Source organism: Biomphalaria glabrata, chromosome 9 (genome assembly GCF_947242115.1).
Source record: "Biomphalaria glabrata chromosome 9, xgBioGlab47.1, whole genome shotgun sequence".
NCBI lineage: Eukaryota > Metazoa > Mollusca > Gastropoda > Planorbidae > Biomphalaria > Biomphalaria glabrata.
The window spans coordinates 41,497,349-41,521,108 of NC_074719.1; the positions used below are offsets into that span (position 1 = coordinate 41,497,349).

Below are 23,760 nucleotides of genomic sequence, written 5' to 3' on the forward strand. Positions count from 1 at the left end.
ATAGATAGATAGACAGACATGCAAGCAGATAGATAGATAGATAGATAGATAGATAGATAGATAGATAGATAGATAGATAGATAGATAGATAGATAGATAGATAGATAGATAGATAGATAGATAGATAGATAGACAGGCAAGCAGATAGATAGATAGATAGATAGATAGATAGATAGATAGATAGATAGATAGATAGATAGATAGATAGATAGATAGATAGATAGATAGATATAGATAGATAGATAGAAGGCAAACAGACAGACAGATAGATAGATAGATATAGAAAGATAGATAGATAGATAGATAGATAGATAGATAGATAGATAGATAGATATGGTTAAAACTCCTGGTTAAGCGAATGTATACATCTACTCAGTTATTAAAACCCTAATGATAGACCTATAGATTGCAAAATGTTCCTAAGCGTCTATTTATTTACTAACATCTTTAATGAAGTCATCGGGAATACCCGTTATTTCTGCTCAAGAAAAGATTGTCTAGACTCTAGACCAAATTTAATTATGTAGATTAAATGTAGAAGATACTATTTAAAAAAATGATAACAATCATACTAAATTTCCCCGTGGGGCCAACTAGCAATAAAATTATTTTCCCAAAGATAAACTCCTAAACTGTCACATTTCTTGTAAAATCGTTAGAGCCGTTCTCGAGAACCCGTGCCTAGGTATTTGTTTCCGACTCTTTTGGTTTTTCAAATGAAGAATCTGTAAGCTGAGAAGATGAATTGTAAATATTATTCCGTTGCTTAAATATTTACATTCACTAGCTAATTTGACACTTCACTATGGCTTTGGTATAAAGATCCCGCCTTCACACAAGGGCTTCCTTTGACGAACTGAAAACACTAACATTTATTTCCTGGTCGTGACAGTTCTTCCAGGAATTTACTACTAATGATTTGCCCCTCCCCCTCCCCCCCCCCCCCAATCTCCTTGAATGAAATGCGTTTTAGAAACTTGTTATCACATGTTAAGGTATTGAACTACCTTGACCCCTTGACCCGAGCTATATTTACTTCTTCAGGACCGGTGTGTTGGTGGTGAGGTAAGGGATGAGATATTACACCCAGTAAAATAGAAACAAAACACAATTTATGACAATGCAGCTTCCTTTGAGTGAAATGGCATTAAGTAGATTTAGACAAACAATAATAAATGTGTGCAATTAAAAATAGTTTATTTATTCTCTTTGTTTAACAAAATGCCCATACTAATAGAATGCTCAGTGCGCTATGGACCAATCATTTTCTGCGCACCAATGGGTTGGGGGGGGGGGAGAATGAAATTTTTAAACTCCTGTAATAGGTCAGTAACACCTCCAAGAAATGGTTAAACTCTCGCAATAGGTCAGTAACACCTCCAAGAAATGGTTAAACTCTCGCAATATGTCAGTAACGCCTCCAAGAGTTTGTTAAACTCTCGCCATAGGTCAGTAACGCCTCCAAGAATTTGTTAAACTCTCGCAATAGGTCAGTAACGCCTCCAAGAGTTTGTTTAACTCTCGCAATAGGTCAGTAACACCTCCAAGAAATGGTTAAACTCTCGCAATAGGTCAGTAACGCCTCCAAGAGTTTGTTAAACTCTCGCCATAGGTCAGTAACGCCTCCAAGAATTTGTTAAACTCTCGCAATAGGTCAGTAACGCCTCCAAGAGTTTGTTAAACTCTCGCCATAGGTCAGTAACACCTCCAAGAAATGTTTAAACTCTCGCAATAGGTCAGTAACGCCTCCAAGAGTTTGTTGAACTCTCGCCATAGGTCAGTAACGCCTCCAAGAGTTTGTTAAACTCTCGCCATAGGTCAGTAACGCCTCCAAGAATTTGTTAAACTCTCGCAATAAGTCAGTAACGCCTCCAAGAGTTTGTTAAACTCTCACAATAGGTCATAACGCCTCCAAGAGTTTGTTAAACTCTCGCAATAAGTCAGTAACGCCTCCAAGAGTTTGTTTAACTCTCGCAATAGGTCAGTAACGCCTCCAAGAATTTGTTAAACTCTCGCAATAGGTCATTAACGCCTCCAAGAGTTTTGTTTAACTCTCGCAATAGGTCAGTAACGCCTCCAAGAGTTTGTTCAACTGTCGCAATAGGTCAGTAACGCCTCCAAGAGTTTTGTTTAACTCCTACAATCGTACAGCTGTGGCTGAGTGGTATAGCGCTTAGCTTCAGAACCGGGGAGTCGGGATGTTTAGGTAGCCACTCTAATGGGTACATGACATTAGTTGGGGAAAAGTAAAGGCTGACCACATGACACCCTCGTTAGCACTAGGGTTCCGCGGAACACACTTTGGGAAACACTGACTTAAAGTATTCAATTAAGTGAGGACGCATCATTCATGCCACTTTTCATGCTGTTTACGACTGCAACGCCTGAAAAATAAGTCGATTTCTAGAAGACTGATCCATAGAGCTCCCCACCCCCGCCCCAGCGACAGTAACAGTATTTTAATTATTTGTCCTAAAATGCCGTATTGTAAATTGTAGACAACTCTAAAAATGTAGGTCACAACACAGTCAACATATGTAGTACACATTTGTATATGGAACAGACTGAACGCGCTTAATAGCGTTTTCCTGTAACTGTTTCATGGTTGACTGTTTCCTTTTTTCCAAGAAATTATTATTTCGCTAGCTTAACTTGAAGTGTTTGCAATACGCTAACAAGAAATGTATCGGAGATCCATGTGGAAATCTAATTGCTGCACTTTCGGAGAGCTTTGAGTGTCAGAGTAAGATATTGTGTTTAATTCTTGTTTTTGTTTTACAGCAAAATGTACGCGCTGATTACTCGGTTGTTGGTTTGTAGCTCCAAACATCTTGTACAACAATTATATTTTTAATCTTGAACTTAAAATATTAATTTTCTAAACAAATAATTTAACAAAAAATAAATTTACGTAGCTATCTAACTTCATTGTACATCTTTGTAGAAACCTGAATGAAACATTGATACTTTAAACAATAATTCGTGGCCACGTCATGACTTGTGACGTGGCAATCAGCTATTGGTGTAAACTGCCCACAGGTTGCGACGTCACAGATCAGTGTTCAGGCCTTCTATAACGATTGGTCTCGTGTTGAGTCGGGACAGGGCCGGTCTTAGGCCACTGCAACCTATGCGGTCGCATTGGGCCCCGCGCTTTCATAGGCCCCGCGCTAATTCTATTTGTAATTATTAATTGCAAAATAATACGAAAAATTCCTGGAAATGTCCTGCACTTATTAAAATCTCCTGAAAACTCATAAAAATCTCCTAAAAAATAGACAAAATTGTCATTTGTGTGTGCCATTCATTACGGAAAAATCAAATCCTACTCGCGATAAAAAAAAAGGGCATTGTCAGCTTTCGTGTAATAAAATATGATAACTGGAGGAATTTTCCCCTTAACCGGAAGTTCCAATACCTTAGTTACTTTTATAGTCACTGGCATATAAATATGCCATAGGTTGCAAGATTCGTAAAGTAAATAACTTGATCGCATGAACAAAATGCAAAGCCGAATTTATTTTCTAAAACAAAATCTTAATTTTCACTTATTATCCTTATTCCCACCCAGACTAGGCCACGAGCGATCAGTTTCGAATAGGGCCCCGCAATTGCTAGGACCGGCCCTGAGCCGGGATCTCAATTGAGAAGAATCAATGGGTAGCCAAGCTACATATACTGCCTACGCACAAAGCATTGAGCTCGCTAAGGAAAAAAAAAGAGAAGCACTGATTTAGTAGTAAACTTTGTGTCTTTTTAGAAATGTTTCAACTAGGCAGTATTGGTTTTTTTTAACTTCCCTTATTTGAAATGTGTATCCACCTTTTTCTGTGTTGTGTATCCAAACAAATGCAGCAATGCTCTTTCAATTACCACTAAGTAGTACACAAGTGAGGGGGCTGTGGCTGAGTAGTTAAGCGCTTAGCTTGCGAACCTGGGGTCCTGGTTCGAATCTTGATGGAGACTGGGATTGTGAATTTCGGGATTTTTTGGGGCGCCATTGAGTCCACTTAACTCTTATAGGTACCTGACTTTAGTTGGGGGGAAAGTAAAGGCGGTTGGTCTTTGTGCTAGCAACATAACACCCAGTTCTTAAACAGATGGTCAAAGAAACAGATGACATTGTTATCATCAGCCCCATAGATCTAAAGGTCTGGGAAAGATTTTTACTTAGTCAAATGAATAATGTAAACAATTATGTTTTTTTTTAAATTCGTTTTAAGCTCTTTGATATGAAAATTCAAAATTTATATAGATATTTATCAGAATTTAAGTCATTGATAAATATGTAAGACTAGATTGACACATGAAATGCGTAGGACGTAATTATCTTCTTTTGTGAAGTAACTTCTTTAGTCTATAAGAAGATATGTCCTTTTGAACATTAGTAAACCCTGGCCCAAACTTCCCGCAGGAGGTTCGAACCCGAGACCATTGAAAAGACAGTCAAAAGCCCATACCATATTATCAGACAGCCATCAAATTAGTGAATTTATGTAGCACAGGCTAGAGGTTCAGATTTAACTTAGATATTTTAATTAATTAAAGAGTCCACCCAACGGTAAGTCATAGCTAAGTAAGCGACGTTTGTCCATTTAGGCCAAGACCAAATAGTATAAAAACTCGTTTGTTCCTTTTTCTGTGAGACTGTAGCGTGGACTAGGAAATGTGAAAAGATCCAGACGTCTTTTCCCCATGAGCTACTCTGTATGTTGCGTTTGTTTCTTCTTGTGGACTGTTGTTTTTAATTAAAAAAAACAAACAAGCAAAATAAAAAAAAAAATCTATTTAAAAAAAAGAAGTTTATCTAAAGGGGAAGAACTCCGTCCTAAAACTCCCTCCTAAAAACCACTAATGTAAAAGTTATTTCCCTTATTCGATATCAACTAAAATAATTAGATAATTGAGTATTTCATATTTTTTAATTAATGTTTTCTTAGGTACAGTAAATAATTGTTTTAAGTATCAACTTGATCGGAGAATGCGTGAGGGAGAATTAGCGTTACTAATTATTTAAGGGGACTAAACCCAACAAATTTTGTCATGTCTGTGACTACTGAAGAATAATTTCCATTGTTGTTAACAAATAAAATAATTAATTACCAGTAATTAATTGACCTATCTTTTTCTTTTTTTTAATTCATGTCTTGTCTGTGTCAATGAATAATTATCCGAAATTTCAGCTTGATGGGGTGTGGGAGAAACAATGTGTGCACATTTTTACCAGACAGACAGTACAGACAAACAGACAGACATAGTGAGTTGTATATAAGCTTTGTAAAAAAGACCTTGTAATCATAACAAATTTCCAAATTAAGCAGTCTCAGAATGTTTTATTACCAAAATTGAATTAGGAATGTATACAACAATTAGTTCAATAGTTTCGTTACGGATATTCTATGTTCAAACTAAATTTGCAGTTTAGTTGCCATGGTTACTGGTCTACGTGTGGTCAGAGGTCCGAACTGGATCTACGGAAACGATGACGGGGGTGAAGGTCACGTCGGTACAGTGACTGACGTCCACGATGGCCACAAGAAAGTTACTGTGTTGTGGGACAACGGGTCAGAAAACATCTACCGAACCGGACAAGACGATGCGTTTGATCTTTGTGTTCTCGACTGCGCTCAGCTAGGTAAGGGTTCAAAACTTCTGTAGGATTTCAATTTATTGTGATATACTATTAATAACATGAGAGGGAAAGAGGGAGAGAATCAGAGAAAGCGAGAGAGAGAGAGAGAGAGAGAGTGAGAGGGAGGGAGAGAGAAAGAGGGCGAGAGATGGAGAGAGAGACAGAAGAAGAGAGAGAAGGAGGTAGAACAAGCGAGATCGTAAAGAGAGAGAGAGAGAGAGATAGACAAAGACAGAGAGAAAGAGTGATACGTTTACTTAGGGGAGACAAAGAGAAATATTTTTTTTTTAAATCAAATTTCTTGGAAAATTGTTACGGCCTTTTTCTTAATCCATGTTTACCCTCCACCCATGAAGATTTTGCAATCTAATAAGAAGAAATGCATCTATATATTTCAACAAAATAAATTCTTAGTTTATTTGTGTACTATATAATAAACTTAAATTTACCTTGTCCCGTCACGGGGGTGATCACATGGAAAGGAATATTAGTATACTAGTCGACCGGCGGCATAGCATACGCCGCTATTTTGCAGGGCCGGTCTTAGGCCACTGCAACCTATGTGACCAAGGGATCCGCCCTTTCATGGAACCCGCGCTAATTCAAGGTGTATAAATTATTAAACTAAACCATTTTATAACTTTAAACAGATTTCCCGCTCCCTCCTGTCGATTTACCAGGAGCTCCTGGAAATCTCCCGGAATTGCAAAATATACGAAAAAGTCCTTAAAATATACGGAAATACATAGAGAAAAAAAATTGTCATTTCGGGGTGTCATTCAATATGGAAAATGTCAATTCTTCGCGCTATTAATAAAAACGGCATTATGCATTAGCCGTAATTGTGTAATGAAGTGAAAGAAGCTTCTCTCGCCTCAAACTAATGAAGAATTGCTTGATGTCAACAATTCTCAAAGATAGATTGAAACATTTGATAATTCTTGCTATTGAGCGGTATCTATGTGGGAAACAGAATTATTATGATATAATGTATGACTTTGCTACGCGCAAGGCTCGTAAAGTAATTCTGTACGTAGTAAAGAATGAATAAAATACATAGACGAATTTATTTTCTAATACAAACTCTTAAATTTGACTTATTGTCCGCTTCCCTACCCAAACTTGGCCCAGCGAAATCCGTTTCGAATAGGGCCCCACAATCCTTAAGTTTAAGTCCGACCCTGCTATTTAGTGTTTGTAAAATGTTTTACATGTTTCGGATGTTACTTCAGAGTTGACGATAGTTTACTTCCTAGTCCAAACCTCCCGCATGGGATGGGAGCGGGCAGGGTTTGACAGTCCAGCGCGCAGCCATCCGTATCGAGCTGTATAAACGTGTTCTCTCCCCCCCCTCTTGTTTTTTTTTTCGTGGGGGTGACTATCCGCAGAATTAAGAGAGTGTTCTTCTCTTTACTTCTTGTTTGACCTGATAAGGGAAGAAGAGAATTATATATATTGATTACTGATACTCGGTAAATAAAATGTTTTTTTTCAAAATATATTTATCTCCAAATTAAATTAAGTCTTTGGCAGTTCCCGCACTCCCCTCAGATGTTGTTGTTTTTTTAATTATTATTTTGAAAACCCTGGAATTCACAGGTTTCGTTGTATTTAGTAGAAAAAAAATGACATTTGTGTACACATTTGTACACCTTATAATGTAGAAATACACTGGACTGTAACGGAAGAAATTGATTGTGTAGTCTCACTAGTCTTTGTAAGACTCCTTGCAAAACTGAATCCTTACAAGAGATAATTTGACTAGAGTAACACCTTTAGTTAAATCACTAAATTTAGAAACCTTCAGGACAGAAGACTCAAAAGTAAAGTAGCAATTATACATAAAACACTGAACCATAATCTTCAAATACACAACAAAATTTAATAAAATACTCTGAAAGACACAAAGATAAAGGCACATTCCTCGTTCCATATGCTAGGACAAATTTGTACAAATACTCCTTCTTCCCTAGTGCTATTAGAGCATGGAATGGGTTGCCTGAGCTAGCCAGGAAAACCAGTGACTGGCAGAATTTACGTCACTGGTTAATATGCATAACTGAATGCATGACGCCTAGGACGTAATCATCTTATTTTTTGAAGTAACGTCTGTATTATATAAGATAAGAAGAAGATAGAATCTAGCAGCAATGTATAAATTGTCATCAGCACAAAAATTGAACAACACCTTTATTTGACTGATACTTATATGGACTAACCAATATGTTTTCCTGACATGTGCAGACATTCAACATTTCTCTGTGACTTGCGATGAATGTCGTGAGATGCCAATCAAAGGACTGCGTTGGAAGTGTGCTGTGTGTCCAGACTTCGATCTCTGTTCTGCCTGCTACAACCAAGACAAACACGACACGTCACATCCTTTTTTCAGATTTGAATACTTCGCAAGGACCAGGTACATGATCAAAGTAATTTTTTTCTTACTGATGTTTTGTACGTTGTAAAAGTTACTTTCTAAAAAGATAATAAATTGAACTCGTGTTTTTTACACAAACTTCCAGGCATCCCCTTAGGGTACGTCTTATAGGACAGCTGTTAGGTAAGCAATGAAATAAAACAGGTTATGATACTTTCAGCACGGAACATCAAAAGCTATAAACTAAAAAAATATCAAAAACTACAATCCGTTTTCCCTTCTTTCAGATGTACATTTAAAGTATAGTTGCCTGCAATCACTCACACCCAGAGGCGTAGCTAGACTGAAATCGTTGGGGAATGGAGGGGGGAGAATTTGAAAATCCCCCCGGGCTCCTACTTGAGGGGGTCCCAAATGAGTTTTGTTTTTTTTACATTAAATATTAAATATTACTCAAAATGCAGGGGCCACCAAAGAGGTCAAGCCCTCCCGGGCCCCCAAATGATGACAAATTCCTAGCTACGCCACTGCGGCTGCTTGTATGGATAGGGAAACGTAAATATTGCATGATTTTCTGCAATATAGCCAGAAATTAACAAATCGCTGTTAATCATTTCCCGCCCTGGTCGTGGCATCCCTGTGAAAGTAATTAAAGTTACCATTTCAGACCTTATGGTTTTATGTTGCCTACGGTTAACGAGGATGTCATGTGGCCAGAACAACGACCAACCGCCGTTACTCTTCCCCAACTAATGTCAGGTACCCATTAGAGCTAAGTGGACTCAGAGGCGCCCAAAGATTCCGAAATTAAAAATCCTATTTTTCACTAGGATTCGAACCAGGGACCTCCGGTTTGGAAGCCAATTGCTTTACCGCTCAGCCACCACGCCTCCATCCCTGTGAAAACGGCCATAATAAGAAAGAGTCATCGAAAAGCAACCATAACATTCTGAACTAGAGAGTACGTAGCATGTATTATTGAAAAAAAAAACGCTCAGTAATCATTTTCCCATCCGCCACGCCTTTACTCACATATGTCACAAGCTGTGGCTGTGGTCATATCACAATTAGTTCTAATAAATGTTTAGGAATACGAAACTCTCTAAAAAGGGGAATCGATCTCGGGCCTCACCAGGGAAAGAGGACTCAAAAAAAAAAAACGGGTCAAGGATCGTTGGTACGTGCCGTTTTGGCCCCGCCGTTTTGGCGACGGGACGTTTTGGCGCGAGCCGTTTTGGCGACGGGACGTTTTGGCGCGAGATATCATTTGACGATAATTTAATAATCACGTAGCTTTTATAACAATGTTTATTTCACTCTATCATAATATTGTATGTATAGTATGAATTCTAACACCGTTCAGCGAATTGTTTGTTTTTTTTTAATTATAAAGGTTTTGCCTATTTCATGAATATAGGCCTATAATAAGTCAGATTCCTGAATGGTAATGACATGCTATATGCGAGTTCTGCTAATCGCACTGGATGACATTTTTGGATTTCTTTCCAAAAGATTTTTTTTATTTGACAATAGTGTAATATACGAACTAGCTAAGTGTCACACTTTAATATAACAAAAACAATGTTAACATCTAAAGCTCTATTACGCTGAATGACGACAATAACTCCACACATAGTAAAGATCAAGACACGGAATGTGGTCAGTACAAACTCTAACGTTAATAGATATATTTTGAGAAATTGGCTAGGGGTGATTTGGGTGACACATCTCGCATTGACGCAGGTAGAGTTAAACAAATGAAGACAAGACCAGCACCGAGCACTGGTCGTTGGCGTCATGAGTCTGGCGATCACCTCCTTGGGAATGGTCATTACACCTATCCCGCCCCCCCTCTTCTGCTCACATTTCACTCCTTGTATATACTCTTTCCTCCACCCCTCCCCTCTCTCACGCGATTTTTGTTTTTAATTTTAAAGTAATATCTTTAAAAACTTTTTTGAAAATAAAAGTGTGCCTCTTAATAAGCACACATACACAAGCCAAAATGTTTATTCAAGAAAATGATGTGAAAAACAAACACACATTTACATTTAGTACGTGAAAAATATGTCTTAACACAAACACTCATTCTTTTAAAAGAAATAATACAGTAAATGTACATAATGTATTTCGCGCCAAAACGTCCCGTCGCCAAAACGGCTCGCGCCAAAACGACCTTCGCGCCAAAACGGCGGGGCCAAAACGGCGGCGCCAAAACGGCGGCGCCAAAACGTCCTGCTTCGAAGGATCGTTGATCGTTGATCAAACAAATTGATTAATATGAATAAATCGACTGGTTCATGCTGAAGGATGGTGATCCTGGCTTTGGAAACAAAACCTTAATTATGTTCAATGGTCTCAACGGCTCGACCTTAGTTGACAAGAAACATATATATTTTGTTTTAAGGCGTTTACTTTATAAATAATTGTCTAATTATATGCATACAATTTCTATTGCTAGTTGTTGTTTTTTTTTTAACAAAGTTGACGTTTTCTAAAAGCCATTTATAGATAAAACAGCAGAAATCTTGTAAATAAATATAAAAGTTCCCCATTCAGGAGCGAATTAAATGAACGCTGCTGTAAGTCTTTCAAGTAGTGTTTTTAAAAATGTTTTATTTGCATGAAAACAAAAAAAGTTTAAAATGACTAGTTTAAAATAAATTATTTACTCAGGACAAAAAGATAGTCGTTGTACCTAAACTTTGCAAAATAACATGAAATCTTTTTTTAATACCTTTTCAGCATTTTGAGATTGAAACATCACTAAAGTACTGACGGATGGGCCGTAGACCAAAAATAATATATTTTCTTCACATTTAGGGGGGGGGGGGGTCAATAGAAATAGAAGACATACATGACTGACGGGTATAAAAATAGAACATAAATATTTGCTGAAAAAATAAATAAAATGAACCACTTTTTTCTTCTATCTAGAGAAAACGTCAAAGTTCCACCCAGAAATACAGAAAGTCCGGCAGACAAGATCAAAGCAATGGGCATGTTTCCAGGTGCTAAAGTCTCTAGAGGCAAACATTGGACTTGGACTGACCAAGACGGTAATCATTGAAATATTTAGCGATAATTTTTAGAATGTTAACCAGAAATCTGGGGCTGAATGACAGACAGACATATACCTAGATAGAGACGTTAGCAGGACTGCAACTACATCGACTCCATGGGACAGACCCTGGAGAAAAACCGTCACCACCATGAAGGCATTCGTCAACACCTGCCTCAGAAAAGTCCGTATTGTTTTCTGGCCAGGCAAGATCATCAATGAGATTCGTCAACACCTGCTTCAGAAAAGTCCGTATTGTTTTCTGGTCAGACAAGATCATCAATGAGATTCGTAAACGCCTGACTCAGAAAAGTCCGTATTGTTTTCTGGCCAGGCAAGATCATCAATAAGATTCGTCAACACCTGCCTCAGAAAAGTCCGTATTGTTTTCTGGCCAGGCAAGATCATCAATGAGATTCGTCAACGCCTGCCTCAGAAAAGTCCGTATTGTTTTCTGGCCAGGCAAGATCATCAATGAGACACGTCAACGCCTGCCTCAGAAAAGTCCGTATTGTTTTCTGGCCAGGCAAGATAATCAATGAGATTCGTCAACGCCTGCCTCAGAAAAGTCCGTATTGTTTTCTGGCCAGGCAAGATCATCAATGAGATTCGTCAACGCCTGCCTCAGAAAAGTCCGTATTGTTTTCTGGCCAGGCAAGATCATCAATGAGATACGTGGCGACAAAGCAGCATCCAACATTGCAAGATAAGCTTTCACCTGGATCCCATAAGGAATGGGTGAGAGATATACGGCCAGGAAATACATATGATGATTTAGATGCAGAGGGCAAGCAGATGGGCAAGGCTTGTCTAGAACCCAGACCCCTGGAGGAAGCTGAGTGGTTTCCGATGCCCGAGACGGGATCAAGGCAGAGATGTGATGATGAGATGTGATGATGAGATGTGATGATGAGATGTGATGATGAGATGTGATGATGAAATGTGATGATGAGATGTGATGATGAGATGTGATGAAGAGATGCTTTTCCAACATTTCTGACCTCGTGGGCCCAATAGCCGTCATAGTCTTGTTTCTAATCTGGAATACAAAATAGAGCAATGAAATTTATAACAAACGAATATTCACAGTTGACTAGAGTAACACCATCAGCTAAATCACTAAATTTAGAAAGCCTTCAGGATAGAAGACTCAAAAGTAAAGTAGCAAATATACATATAACACTGAACCATACAAAACAAAATCTAATAAAATACTTACAAAGACTCAAAGATAAAGGCACATTTCTCGTTCCATATGCTAGGAAAAATTTGTATAAGTGCTCATTCTTCCCTAGTGCAATTAGAGCATGTAATGGGTTACTGAGCTAGCCAGGAAAACCTGTGACTTGGCAGAATTTAAGTCATTGGTTAACATGCATGACTAAATGCAAGACGCGTAGGACGTAATCATCTTCTTTTTTTGAAGTAACGTCTGTATCATATACGATAAGATAAGATAATATCTTCATTTTTTGATGCGATCTTTGAATGTGATACATAGGATCTTTCTGTAGCCTATTGATTCTTTTGCCAGGATCCTTCCCGCCTCAATCCTGAAGTCATTATACAACAATGTGGCCTTACCAGGAAGTGAATCAATCTGATTTTAGTGTTGAGGGCTATGCATTTGTATTTCTAGATTGTTTTACGTTTTGCAAATGCTGCTGTGGACTGTGCAATTCTGACCAATAGATCAGGTTTGGTTTCTTCATCTGAGACGATAGCGCCTAGGTATTATGAAAAAAATTACCTTAATTTGTTTAACATTCTAAACTAATGTCTTCATTCGTTTAGGAGGAAATGGACAGACAGGTTTAGTTCAAAAACTCAGAGATTTCAAATCTAGATTTCGTTCCATTGCTGAAGTCATTTGGTCTAATGGTTCCTGTAATGAATACAGACTTGGCTACTGTGGTCAAGTTGACCTGAAATGTATTGAAGCGGCCGGCGGAGGATATTATTATAGAAATCATCTACCTGTATTACGTAAGTATAGGGTCAACTTATGCTTATGGTGGGAAGCTTGGTCGAGAGGCCAAGTGCGCTTAAATTTGGCTTGGCTTGGCTACCTAGAAGGGGGCTCGAGGTTCGTCACCCGACTAGGGCAGAGTTGTGTTTACTGAGCGCCTAAATTCCTAGATACCCCCAGATTGGACCAAAAGCGCTCTGAGCATGCTATAAGCATGAATAATAATGCTTTTACTAGAATGACATTTTCTTTAAGTGAATACAGGCTTAAACTAGCGGTTCATTAAAAGTTCAAAAATTATTTTAAAAAGTGAACGTAGACAAAAAAAACTTAGACCAGATATTTAGGCTTTTTACCACATGAGAAAAAAAAATGTCGAAACTGTTATGTTCCCATTTTAGACCTTGCGATCTATAGGGAAGATGTCATCTGTTTCGTTGGCCAACGGTTAGCGACCAACCACATTTACTTTCCCCAACTAGATTCAGGTACCCATTAGAGCTGGGTGGAATCAGGGGTTCCCTAAAATTCCCTATATTCAAAATCCCAGTCCTCACCCAGATTCGAACTCAGGACCCCAGGTTTGGAAGCCAAGCGCTAAACCACTCAGCCGGCGCAACCCCCCACCCCCTTTACTTTCCGAAACTGTTATATAGTACACAAATTGCTACGTTTTTACATAATTAAAAATGTGAACTTAATTATAAGTAATTATTTTATATCTTTGTGAATTTCTAACCGTACAAAACCCTGTGCACTGGCGGATCCAGGGAGGGGGGCAGTACTTGCAATATTCCCCCTCCCACTCAGACAATTTTAGTAAAGAAATCACACAATTTGTATACGGATTTATAAGGCAGATAAGTTATCAAAGGCAGGTTCATCTATGGAACAACCAGATAGACCTGTTAACTACCTCACCCTAAGGTCAATGTTAGTCAACAATCACAAAGAGGAGGGGCTCAACCAATGGGCATCAGGAAACACAGGCAGAGCCATGTACAGAGAAATGACTACGCCTAACAAACTGGACAGTATTAACTTCCTCCCCGCAAAGAACAATCTACAATCTTCCAACTAAGAACAGGACACACACCACTATTAAATTACCACCTGAACAAAATAAACTCCACACAACTACCCCTTTGCAGACATTGCGCCCACTCCTTTGAAACCGTAAACCATATCCTCTTTGAATGCCCCTCCCTAATCCACCTTAGGCAGTGTTAGACACCTTATTTATATAGGTTAGTTATTTTAGTTATTTAGCGACGCACCATAGTAGACGCATATTGAACGGGACTAGTGACGTTTGGGATATGTTGGGTTAGAGACCGGAAAATCAGTTAGCGTTAGAACACTCCAGGGTAACGACGTGTTTAGTGACAGAGACTTCTACTGTGGCCTTTTATCATAATAAATATATATTAACTTGTTCATCATCGTTGACTACATCTCTTCACCTGTTACAATTGATGTGCCAGTTCTTGTTTGTGTTGTTGGTCAACTACACGTAATACACCCGAACAATTACACCCAAACGATTGCAGAGTAATTGGTTGACTTCAAGACAGCCTGAACTAGCAACATCACAGTGGCGACCCCGAACCTCGAAGCCCGACGAACATCGTACCGGACCTCGAAGCAGAACGTTTACTCAGGTGAGGGTCGTGCACTCGAAGTTATAAGATTTCATCGGAGTACGGCTGAACACAGCATCATCGCAGAGTGACTTTGTTCTAGATCTACAAGCAGTCGTCGCCTGTTTGATCGCACGTTCAACGAGCCGTTAACTCAGGGTGACCTTCGTCAGGACCGTAATCATCGCAACGCCTGATCTTCATATGCTGAATCGACCTACAACCAGAGAAACCGTTCATTCATAACGGGTGAGAGATCGTTAGTGAACCTGTTGGACATATTTTTTCTTCGTCATAGGAGCCACATTGAGTATCAAGTTTTACCTCGCCAGTTCGAGAAGGACAGTTTGCCCGCTGTCAGAAGTATTGTGAGTACTACAAGTTTGGTAGCTAACTAAATCGAAATCGCTCTGTCGTCTTACCCTTGGAGAGATTCTTGTGGAGCAGTTTGCTCATTGAACCGGTTGCTTGCCACGTTTATAACGGTCACTGTGTTTAACCTTTGGAAGGTTAGTGAAGTAATCTTTATCAGTACTGAACATTGATCTATCTAGTATTCGTCGGTCTAGACCATATCTAGACGTGCTGATATTGTTGTGGAAATAGCTACATCCACTTAATTTCGTTGAAAACCGTTAATCGTCTAACGGAACGTCGTCGGAGGTGACCTTGGTCTCACCTAGTCTACATTGGACAGTTTGGTTTATTGAAGCAGAGTACAACAGCAAACTTCGTCGTACTACCAGAGTAGCAGCAGAAGCAGTGAACTATTTTAGAGAACCGTTATTCGTCAGCCCAGATCAAGTCATCGTCGAGAAAGTCGTTATTCGTCAGCCCAGATCAAGTCATCGTCAAGAAAGCCGTTATTCGTCAGCCCAGATCAAGTCATCGTCAAGAAATTCGTTATTCGTCAGTCGTCCAGATCAAGTTGCCGTCAAGAGACTGTTATTTGTCAGTAGTCGTCTACACAAGTCAAGTCATCGCCAGAAGAACCGTTAACCTATTCGTCAGTAACTGTGTACACAAAGTCGTCGGAACTACACATACGGTCATCAACAGTCGTCGAAGAAACTAGAACATTTTGCTGTGGCATATCAGGACATCTGTGGCATTACGTGGGATACTGGTAGCACCGGAGAGCAGAGTCAGAACTGGAAGAGAGGCAGTGGAATTTGTTGTGATCTAGCATATTCGGGAGTCCGAACAAAGGGATCTTTCTTATCAAAAGCTAAGTGCCATTTTTCTTATTAGTGTATGTTTAGATTGCCCTTAGAAATAGATTTTGTCTAAATTTGGTACGTTAGCCTGAGTAAAATCAGGTGGTGCGCCTTAAAACCCGTCGGGGTAGAAGACGTAATTTAGATGAAAAGCTATATTATACGTTTAGGATTGTAATTTGTTTTGTTTGTATAAACGTCATATCCGTTGTTGCCTGGTTACTTCGTGACGTTATCATTGTGTGCCATATTGTCACATCCCAACCCATAGCGATAGTCTCATTTTAATTATTTCATTTGTTTATATTATTTTAAATTATTTATTTTTATTAATTTAATTAGATCTGTATTTTTTTTTCACTTAATGATAGAAAGTGCGGGTAGGATTCTTTTACTGTGAATCAGACTAAAATAATTTTAGTTTGAGCGGTTAAAATCAAATATGATTTTGCCATGAGAATAATGCCGAAACTGGCTATGTAGTCAAACACTATCGTCTGGCTAAATTTAGATCTGCAAATTGTTGTACATCTCTTTGGTACAATTTGATTATCTAGACTCTACTTTGAAATATTATTAAGTTGAAGATGAATGAAGGTAGTACATTCTAGATATATATATCTTGTTGAAGATATATTTGACACTGTATACACATATTTGTTTCGTATGGTGAAATAGAACCATAATATACTCTAGATCTGGACTCTAGACAGTCTTTGAATTTACTCTAGACATTTCAGTCATACCAGATTTTAAAATCGATCATAGTTGGTCATACTAGATCTAATAGTCATAGTGCTCTTGATAACTAGATCTAAATGGTAATATTATACATACTATAATATACTAGATTTAAATTTGTGTGTAATACTGGACCTAATATACAGATCTGAATATAACCATAATAACTCAGACTAGATTTACACATTTACTAAATCTATAGATAGAGACATAACACTTAAAACTTGTATAAAAGTGTGTAAAAACTTTTAAAGTATAGCCATAACCAATATAGGCTAAGTAAAAATATATATAAAATATAAAACACAATGGCTACATCATCATATGTGGACCTTAAGGAGGTTAAGGAAACCGCTATGCAGGATGGAAAGGCCATGGAGTTAAAAGGAAAGGATTTAGCCGCTTATGTACAGCAAGTTGTGAGGGAAGAAATGGAACGTCAAGATAAAATAAGAAGGGAAAAAGAAGAGATAGAAAGACAAGAAGAACATCAAAGACAAGAGATAGAGAGGCAAGAAAGGATCAGAAAGGAAGAATATGAAAAGCAAAAAGAAGACCAAGAAAGGCAGAGAGAGCATGAAGCTAAAATGGAGAAGATGAGATTGGACGCAGCACAAGCCAGAGCCCAAACTGAACAAAGAAATAACACAAATAACTCAAATAATTATACCACTCAAAGAGACAACCCTAATTCACAGACATGGCTAAAGAGAAAGATACAAAGTTTTGATGAACAGAAGGATGACATTGGTGATTTCCTGAAAAGATATGAGGCAAAAATGTCTACATTTAATATGCCTGAAGAAGAATGGTCTGAAATACTGATAGACTTTGTTCATGGTCAAGCTCTAACAATATGCCAAAATCATGACCATCATATTGATGATAGCTATCAGGTTTTAAAAAGAGAGTTATTAAATGCATATGGTCATAATGCTACAACTTTTAGAAAGAAATACTTTGACAATATACCATCATTAGGAATAGAACCCCAAACTACCATTAATATGGAAAAGGATTTTTTCAATAAGTGGGTAAAATTAGAAAAAGTGAATAACTCTTATGAAGGATTAAAAAATTTTATTCTAGTGGACAACTTTGTAAATAAATGTGATCCTCAGTTACAATCTTTTATTAGAGAAAGAAACCCAAAAACTATAGATGAAATAACAGAAATAATGAGAGTATACAAAAATGCCTATCCAAATAAACCATTTTCTGATAGGGATAAGAGCAAAGTAGATTTAATAGGATACACCAAAGAAAATGTTGATAGAAGTAGAAATAGAAACAGATCAAATAGTGGAAATAGAAAATATAGTGAAATAACCTGTTTTAAATGTCAAGGAAAAGGTCATATAGCAGCTAACTGTAGAAGAGGGAATAGTAGGTCTGGAAGTAGAAATAGATACAATGAACAAAATAACAGTAGATATAGGAGTAGAGATAGGAATGACAGGGGAAATTATAGAAATAGGAGTTACAGTAGGGAATACAAAAATAAAGGTACAGATAGGATATATTTCATGGAAGGAAATAGGAACAATTTTGCAGTGTACCCAGGGTTTGTAGATAGAATTCCAGTGGAATTAATCAGGGATTCAGGTTGTAACACTTTGGCAGTAAAAACTAAATTTGTCAAACCTCATTGGTATAAAGGGTTTACTAGGAAAGTAGAATTAGCAGATGGCACCGTAAGGGAATTTAAAGCTATAAGGGTGTACATTGAAACTCCATTTTTCACTGGTTATTGTGATGGCATTGCAATACCAGAAATGAGATATGATATGTTAGTAGGAAACATAAAAGGAGTTAAAGAATGTTCAAGAAAAGAATTAGAAGACTGGCAAAACAAATACAAAAACATAAGACAAAATCATGAAAACATAGAAACACAAAATATAACAAGTATGGTAATAACAAGATCAATGAATAAACAAGATGAGAAACAGGAAAATACAATAAATGTAATAAGTAATGATAAAGAAGAAGAAACCAGTAATGTAATACAAATAGAAAATACAGATGTTAAGGAAAGAGAGATAGAAAATGAAACACAAAATAGTCTTGAAACACAAATATCTCAAAGTGAAAAAGAAACAACACCCACATTTGCATTAGAACAAATGAATGACAATATTATTGGGAAAATATATTCAAGAATACTAGATAAAAACAATAATAATCCAATGGAGAAATTTTGTATAGAGAATAAAATATTATTTAGACAAACAAGTAATGATAACAAGAAAATAAAACAACTTGTCTTACCACAGAAATATTGGAAAGATGTTTTAATCATGACACATGATAATAATTTAGCAGCACATAGGGGAGTAAAGAAATGTTATAGGAATTTGTCAAAACAAGTATTTTGGCCCAAAATGAAAGCAACAATCAACAAATACATAAACTCATGTGACATATGTCAAAAGAGATCTAACAAAAGCCTAGTGAATAAAGCACCTATTCAAGAAATGGATGAACCTACAGCACCATTTCAGAAAGTATCTATTGATTTAATAGGTCCTTTAATTCAAACTGAAAATAATAACAAATACATTTTAACAGTAATAGACATGTTTAGTAGATACCCAGAGGCAATCCCATTATCAAATACAAGTGCAGAAAATATCATTAATGCCATAACTCAAAAAGTAATTACAAGACATGGTATACCTAAAATTATATTGAGTGATCAGGGATCTCAGTTTAAGTCAGAACAATTTAAGAAATGGACTAAACAATACAATATACAACACATATACTCTTCGGTTTACCACCCGGAGAGTAACGGTTTATGTGAACGATATGGTGGATCATTAAAAAGATCACTAACAAAAATAATTCAGAATAATCAGAACAAGTGGGATCATTACATTAACTATGTACTATTTGCTCATAGAAACAACATCCATGAAGCAACACAATTTTCACCATATGAAATAATACATGGAAGAAAACCCAGAGATGAATTAGATGTTTTTAAAGAAAATCTAATAGGCAATGAGAATAAATTAAATAATGACAGTGAAACAACAATCACAACAGAATTGAAAGAAATATGGACTCAAGCATATAACAACAATAAGAAGTACAAACAAAGTGCTCATGAGAATATAAATAAGAAAAGACAATTGAAAACACTAGAAGTAGGAAACAATGTATTAATATTGATAAATGACCTGAAAAATAAAATTGGTAAACAATGGAAAGGTCCATTTAAGGTGATAAAACAAATTAGTGATGTGAATTATCAAATTGAAATAAATGGGAAAATTAAAACATATCACATAAATAATTTGAAACTGTATCATGATAGAGAAGATGAGTTGATACAAAACATTCAGGAGGAAATAGAAAATAAATTTTCAGAAAGAGAAGAATGCTTGATGATAATAACAAATGAAAATCATAATGAAAATGATATTAAGGAAATACCTGTAATAGAAACAAAAGAGAATCAAACTTGGCAAAAGATTAATCTTAATAATTTAACTAAGGAAATGTCAAAAGATATAACTAAAATAATACAGGAATACAAAGAAATTTTTTCCAGTATACCAGGAAAAACTAATATTATTAAACATGACATTAAAGTAACAGACACAAAACCTATCAAGCTTAAGCCATATAGAATACCGCTACATTTACAAGACAAAGTAAAGAAAGAAATAGACAATTTACTAGAATCAGGTATAATTGAACCATCAACATCTCCTTATGCTTCACCAATTGTGATAGCCAAAAAGAAGAATGGAGATATAAGGTTATGTATTGATTATAGGAAACTTAACAACATCACAGAATTTGACCCATATCCAATGCCAAATATAGAGGATATTTTACATAAATTAAATGGAGCAAAATTTTTTACTAAATTAGATTTAACTAAAGGTTATTGGCAAATACCTTTAACAGAAAATGCAAAACCTTACACAGCATTTGTAACACCATATGGTATTTTTCAATGGAATTATATGAGTTTTGGATTAGTAAATGCACCTGCCACATTTAATAGAATGATGAACATGATAATTGGAAACAAAGAAAATGTTATTTGCTATTTAGATGACATATGTATTTTTAATAATAGTTGGGAGGAACATTTGGTAGATGTAAAAGAAGTGTTCAAAATAATAAAAGAAAGTGGACTTACAATTCAAGCAGAAAAAGTAGAAATAGGATTGGAGGAAATAATTTTCTTAGGACATAAAGTAAATAACAACATGATTAGCCCTATTGAAGATAACATAAAGAAAGTACTTAATATTGAAATACCTACAACAAAAAGACAAACTAAAAGTATATTGGGAATAGTAAATTATTACAGAAAGTTTATAAAAAACTTAGCAGAAATAGTGAATCCATTAAATGACTTACTTAAAAAAGGAAAACCTCAAAAAGTAGTTTGTAATGAGGAATGTGTGAAAGCTATTGACAGAATTAAAGATGTTTTTAGTCATGAACTAATATTAAGACTACCTGATAAAGACAAAATATTTTATGTCACAACTGATGCATCTGGTAATGCTATTGGTGGTTGTTTAATGCAGAACTATGATAACTTACATCCTATATTATATGTAAGCAGAAAATTGTCAGAGGCAGAAAAAAAAAAATATAGTGTCATTGAAAGAGAAGCCTTAGCTGTAATATGGGTAATTACTAAGCTAGAGAGCTATTTAATAGGAAGGAAATTCATATTATTAACTGATCATAAACCTATTCAATATATACAGCAAAAGAGCATGAAAAACAGTCGTGTTTATAGATGGTTCTTAGCACTACAGGAATATAAATTTGAAGTGAAAGCTATTAGTGGATCTGTGAATATTGTAGCTGATCTATTGTCTAGAATGACATTGAAATGAAATACTTTTGTAAATAAACTATGATTATATTGATTATGTAATATATATTAATATATTGACACCATTTATATGTTATGAAAAGGGAGATAAGTAAAGTTGATGTTAAGCATTTAAAAGTAAGTATGGATATTTTTTTTTGTGTGAATCATTTCATATATCATTGACGAAAGTTAGTTCTATGGAAAAGGGTGAGTATAAAAGAAAAATGGACAAAAGCGTATAAAAGGGTGGTAAGAAAAAATGTATTGAATGTGTAAATAAAGTCTGTAATTGTTTTTTGAAATATTGTATTTTATCAGATTACTGCCAGTAAAGAACATTTGAGATGTGTAGGACATGCCCATAAGATGCCACATTTTCCTCCATGATGAACTGTGTACCAATGAAGATGATTCTGGAATGTTATGAACTGTTATGAACATTGACATGAATATGAGGAACTGTCAAGATGAAGATGTCAAGATGAAGAGATCAAGATTTTATGTTTGTGGTCTTCCCCTTAAATTGAAAATGCCCTTGTAAGACTTGACAGTAGTGGAAAAATATTGACATATTTTTTTTTCAAGGGGGGGAGGAATCTGTTAGACACCTTATTTATATAGGTTAGTTATTTTAGTTATTTAGCGACGCACCATAGTAGACGCATATTGAACGGGACTAGTGACGTTTGGGATATGTTGGGTTAGAGACCGGAAAATCAGTTAGCGTTAGAACACTCCAGGGTAACGACGTGTTTAGTGACAGAGACTTCTACTGTGGCCTTTTATCATAATAAATATATATTAACTTGTTCATCATCGTTGACTACATCTCTTCACCTGTTACAATTGATGTGCCAGTTCTTGTTTGTGTTGTTGGTCAACTACACGTAATACACCCGAACAATTACACCCAAACGATTGCAGAGTAATTGGTTGACTTCAAGACAGCCTGAACTAGCAACATCACAGCAGACCCTACTTCCACTACAGCCCAACATAACCAACACCCTGTACGGCAGTGCTGAACAACTGAAGAAAACAGCACACTATTTTTCCTTGGCACAGTCTGCAAAAGAGCTCACAGCTCAGCAGCAATAAAGCTGGCTAGAAGAAGAAGAAGATACGGATTTATTAGTTATGTTAATACTATATACTAATTATTTATTTTCAAACAATGTTTAGATTATTTCGCCCCCCCCCCTCTTGTTTGTTGGCCGATTCGGTGGGGTGAGGAGGTGGCGATGACATCAATCCCGCCTTCCCCCACCATGAACTTTCGAGTTGTAAGGGGGCGGTCCAAATTATTTGTAGAAAACCCAGCGTGTTATTGATATTTAACCGATCTTTATATTATGTCTTTCTTCTGTTGGCCGATTTGGGGGAGGGGGGCAAATACATCTACTGCCCTTCCCACCTAAACCATTTGAGGGGGGGGGGGGCAATCCTACTTTTATGGCGAAATCATAGTTTGTGAACAAAGTTAGTTGAAGTACAATATCATTTTTATATTATGTCGCTCCCTTTCTGGTATATATATATTCTGTACTCGCGTTTATGTATGGGGTTAGGGTTTACTGGGCATTACGGTTAGGGTTTGGAAAAAAATCGCCTCCCCCCACTCCATAGTTCTCCATAGTTCTGGATGCGCTAGTGACTCTGTCTATACATAATAAAGGAAGGAAGCCTAAATACTAACAAAGAACAAATGCACCGTGTGTATCACATATCACGGTATCACATTACAGTGAAATGATATTTATTCCACAAACAGCCTATATGCATATAATGTATTTGAGTGGCAGGTGAGTCTTAAGATTTCATGTTGGCAACTCGAAACTCCATTTCATGACAATAGCAATATTCTAATTTGTATTGGTTGAGGTACTTCATTCTCACGCTAACATTCTCAATGAATGAGTCAGATGGTAATTTTGACAATATGTTATACTTCACCAACCAATGTAAGCCAGCAAAAGTGAACAAGAGCTCCCTCTCACCGGCTTGTATGAATACAGTGTACACTGTTTTTGTCTGGTGGGTGGATCAGACTCGCGGCAAGAGGCCGTGTATAGATCTACTAAGACCCCCGCCACTTTTTCCTTTTCTATACCAGGCTAACCGTGCGGGACACGCCATTTATTATGTAACGGCCCCTTGAGGAACAGCGCCAGGATTGTGACAAGGTTGTGGGAGCTTTTTTACAACTCTGCGCAGTGCAATGAGGATGCTCTCGCACCCCCACGGGAGTCTTATTTGCTACCCTTTAGC

General features: G+C 36.8%; 1 protein-coding gene and 1 long non-coding RNA gene across 5 annotated transcripts in view; both read left to right on the forward strand.

The window, feature by feature from the left end:
• The first annotated feature begins 2,585 nt into the window (after window positions 1-2,585).
• Window positions 2,586-23,760, forward strand: part of LOC106054167 (uncharacterized) — a 40,755-nt gene continuing 19,580 nt past the window's right edge. Inside the window, exons 1-6 of one of the 4 annotated variants that reach the window (XM_056039893.1) lie at window positions 2,595-2,743; window positions 5,184-5,257; window positions 5,421-5,635; window positions 7,877-8,048; window positions 10,947-11,068; window positions 12,865-13,056. In XM_056039893.1, the coding sequence (XP_055895868.1) occupies window positions 5,431-5,635; window positions 7,877-8,048; window positions 10,947-11,068; window positions 12,865-13,056 (691 nt within the window). In that variant the 5' untranslated portion in view covers window positions 2,595-2,743; window positions 5,184-5,257; window positions 5,421-5,430. Of the gene's footprint in view, window positions 2,744-5,183; window positions 5,258-5,420; window positions 5,636-7,876; window positions 8,062-10,946; window positions 11,069-12,864; window positions 13,057-23,760 lie in introns of those variants that run through there. The other 3 variants (XM_056039892.1, XM_056039895.1, XM_056039896.1) reach the window with 3 other exon arrangements.
• On the forward strand, window positions 13,069-22,303 carry LOC129928026 (uncharacterized). The gene is made up of 2 exons (XR_008779618.1): window positions 13,069-16,493; window positions 21,811-22,303. It is a non-coding gene; the product is annotated as an uncharacterized LOC129928026 (long non-coding RNA).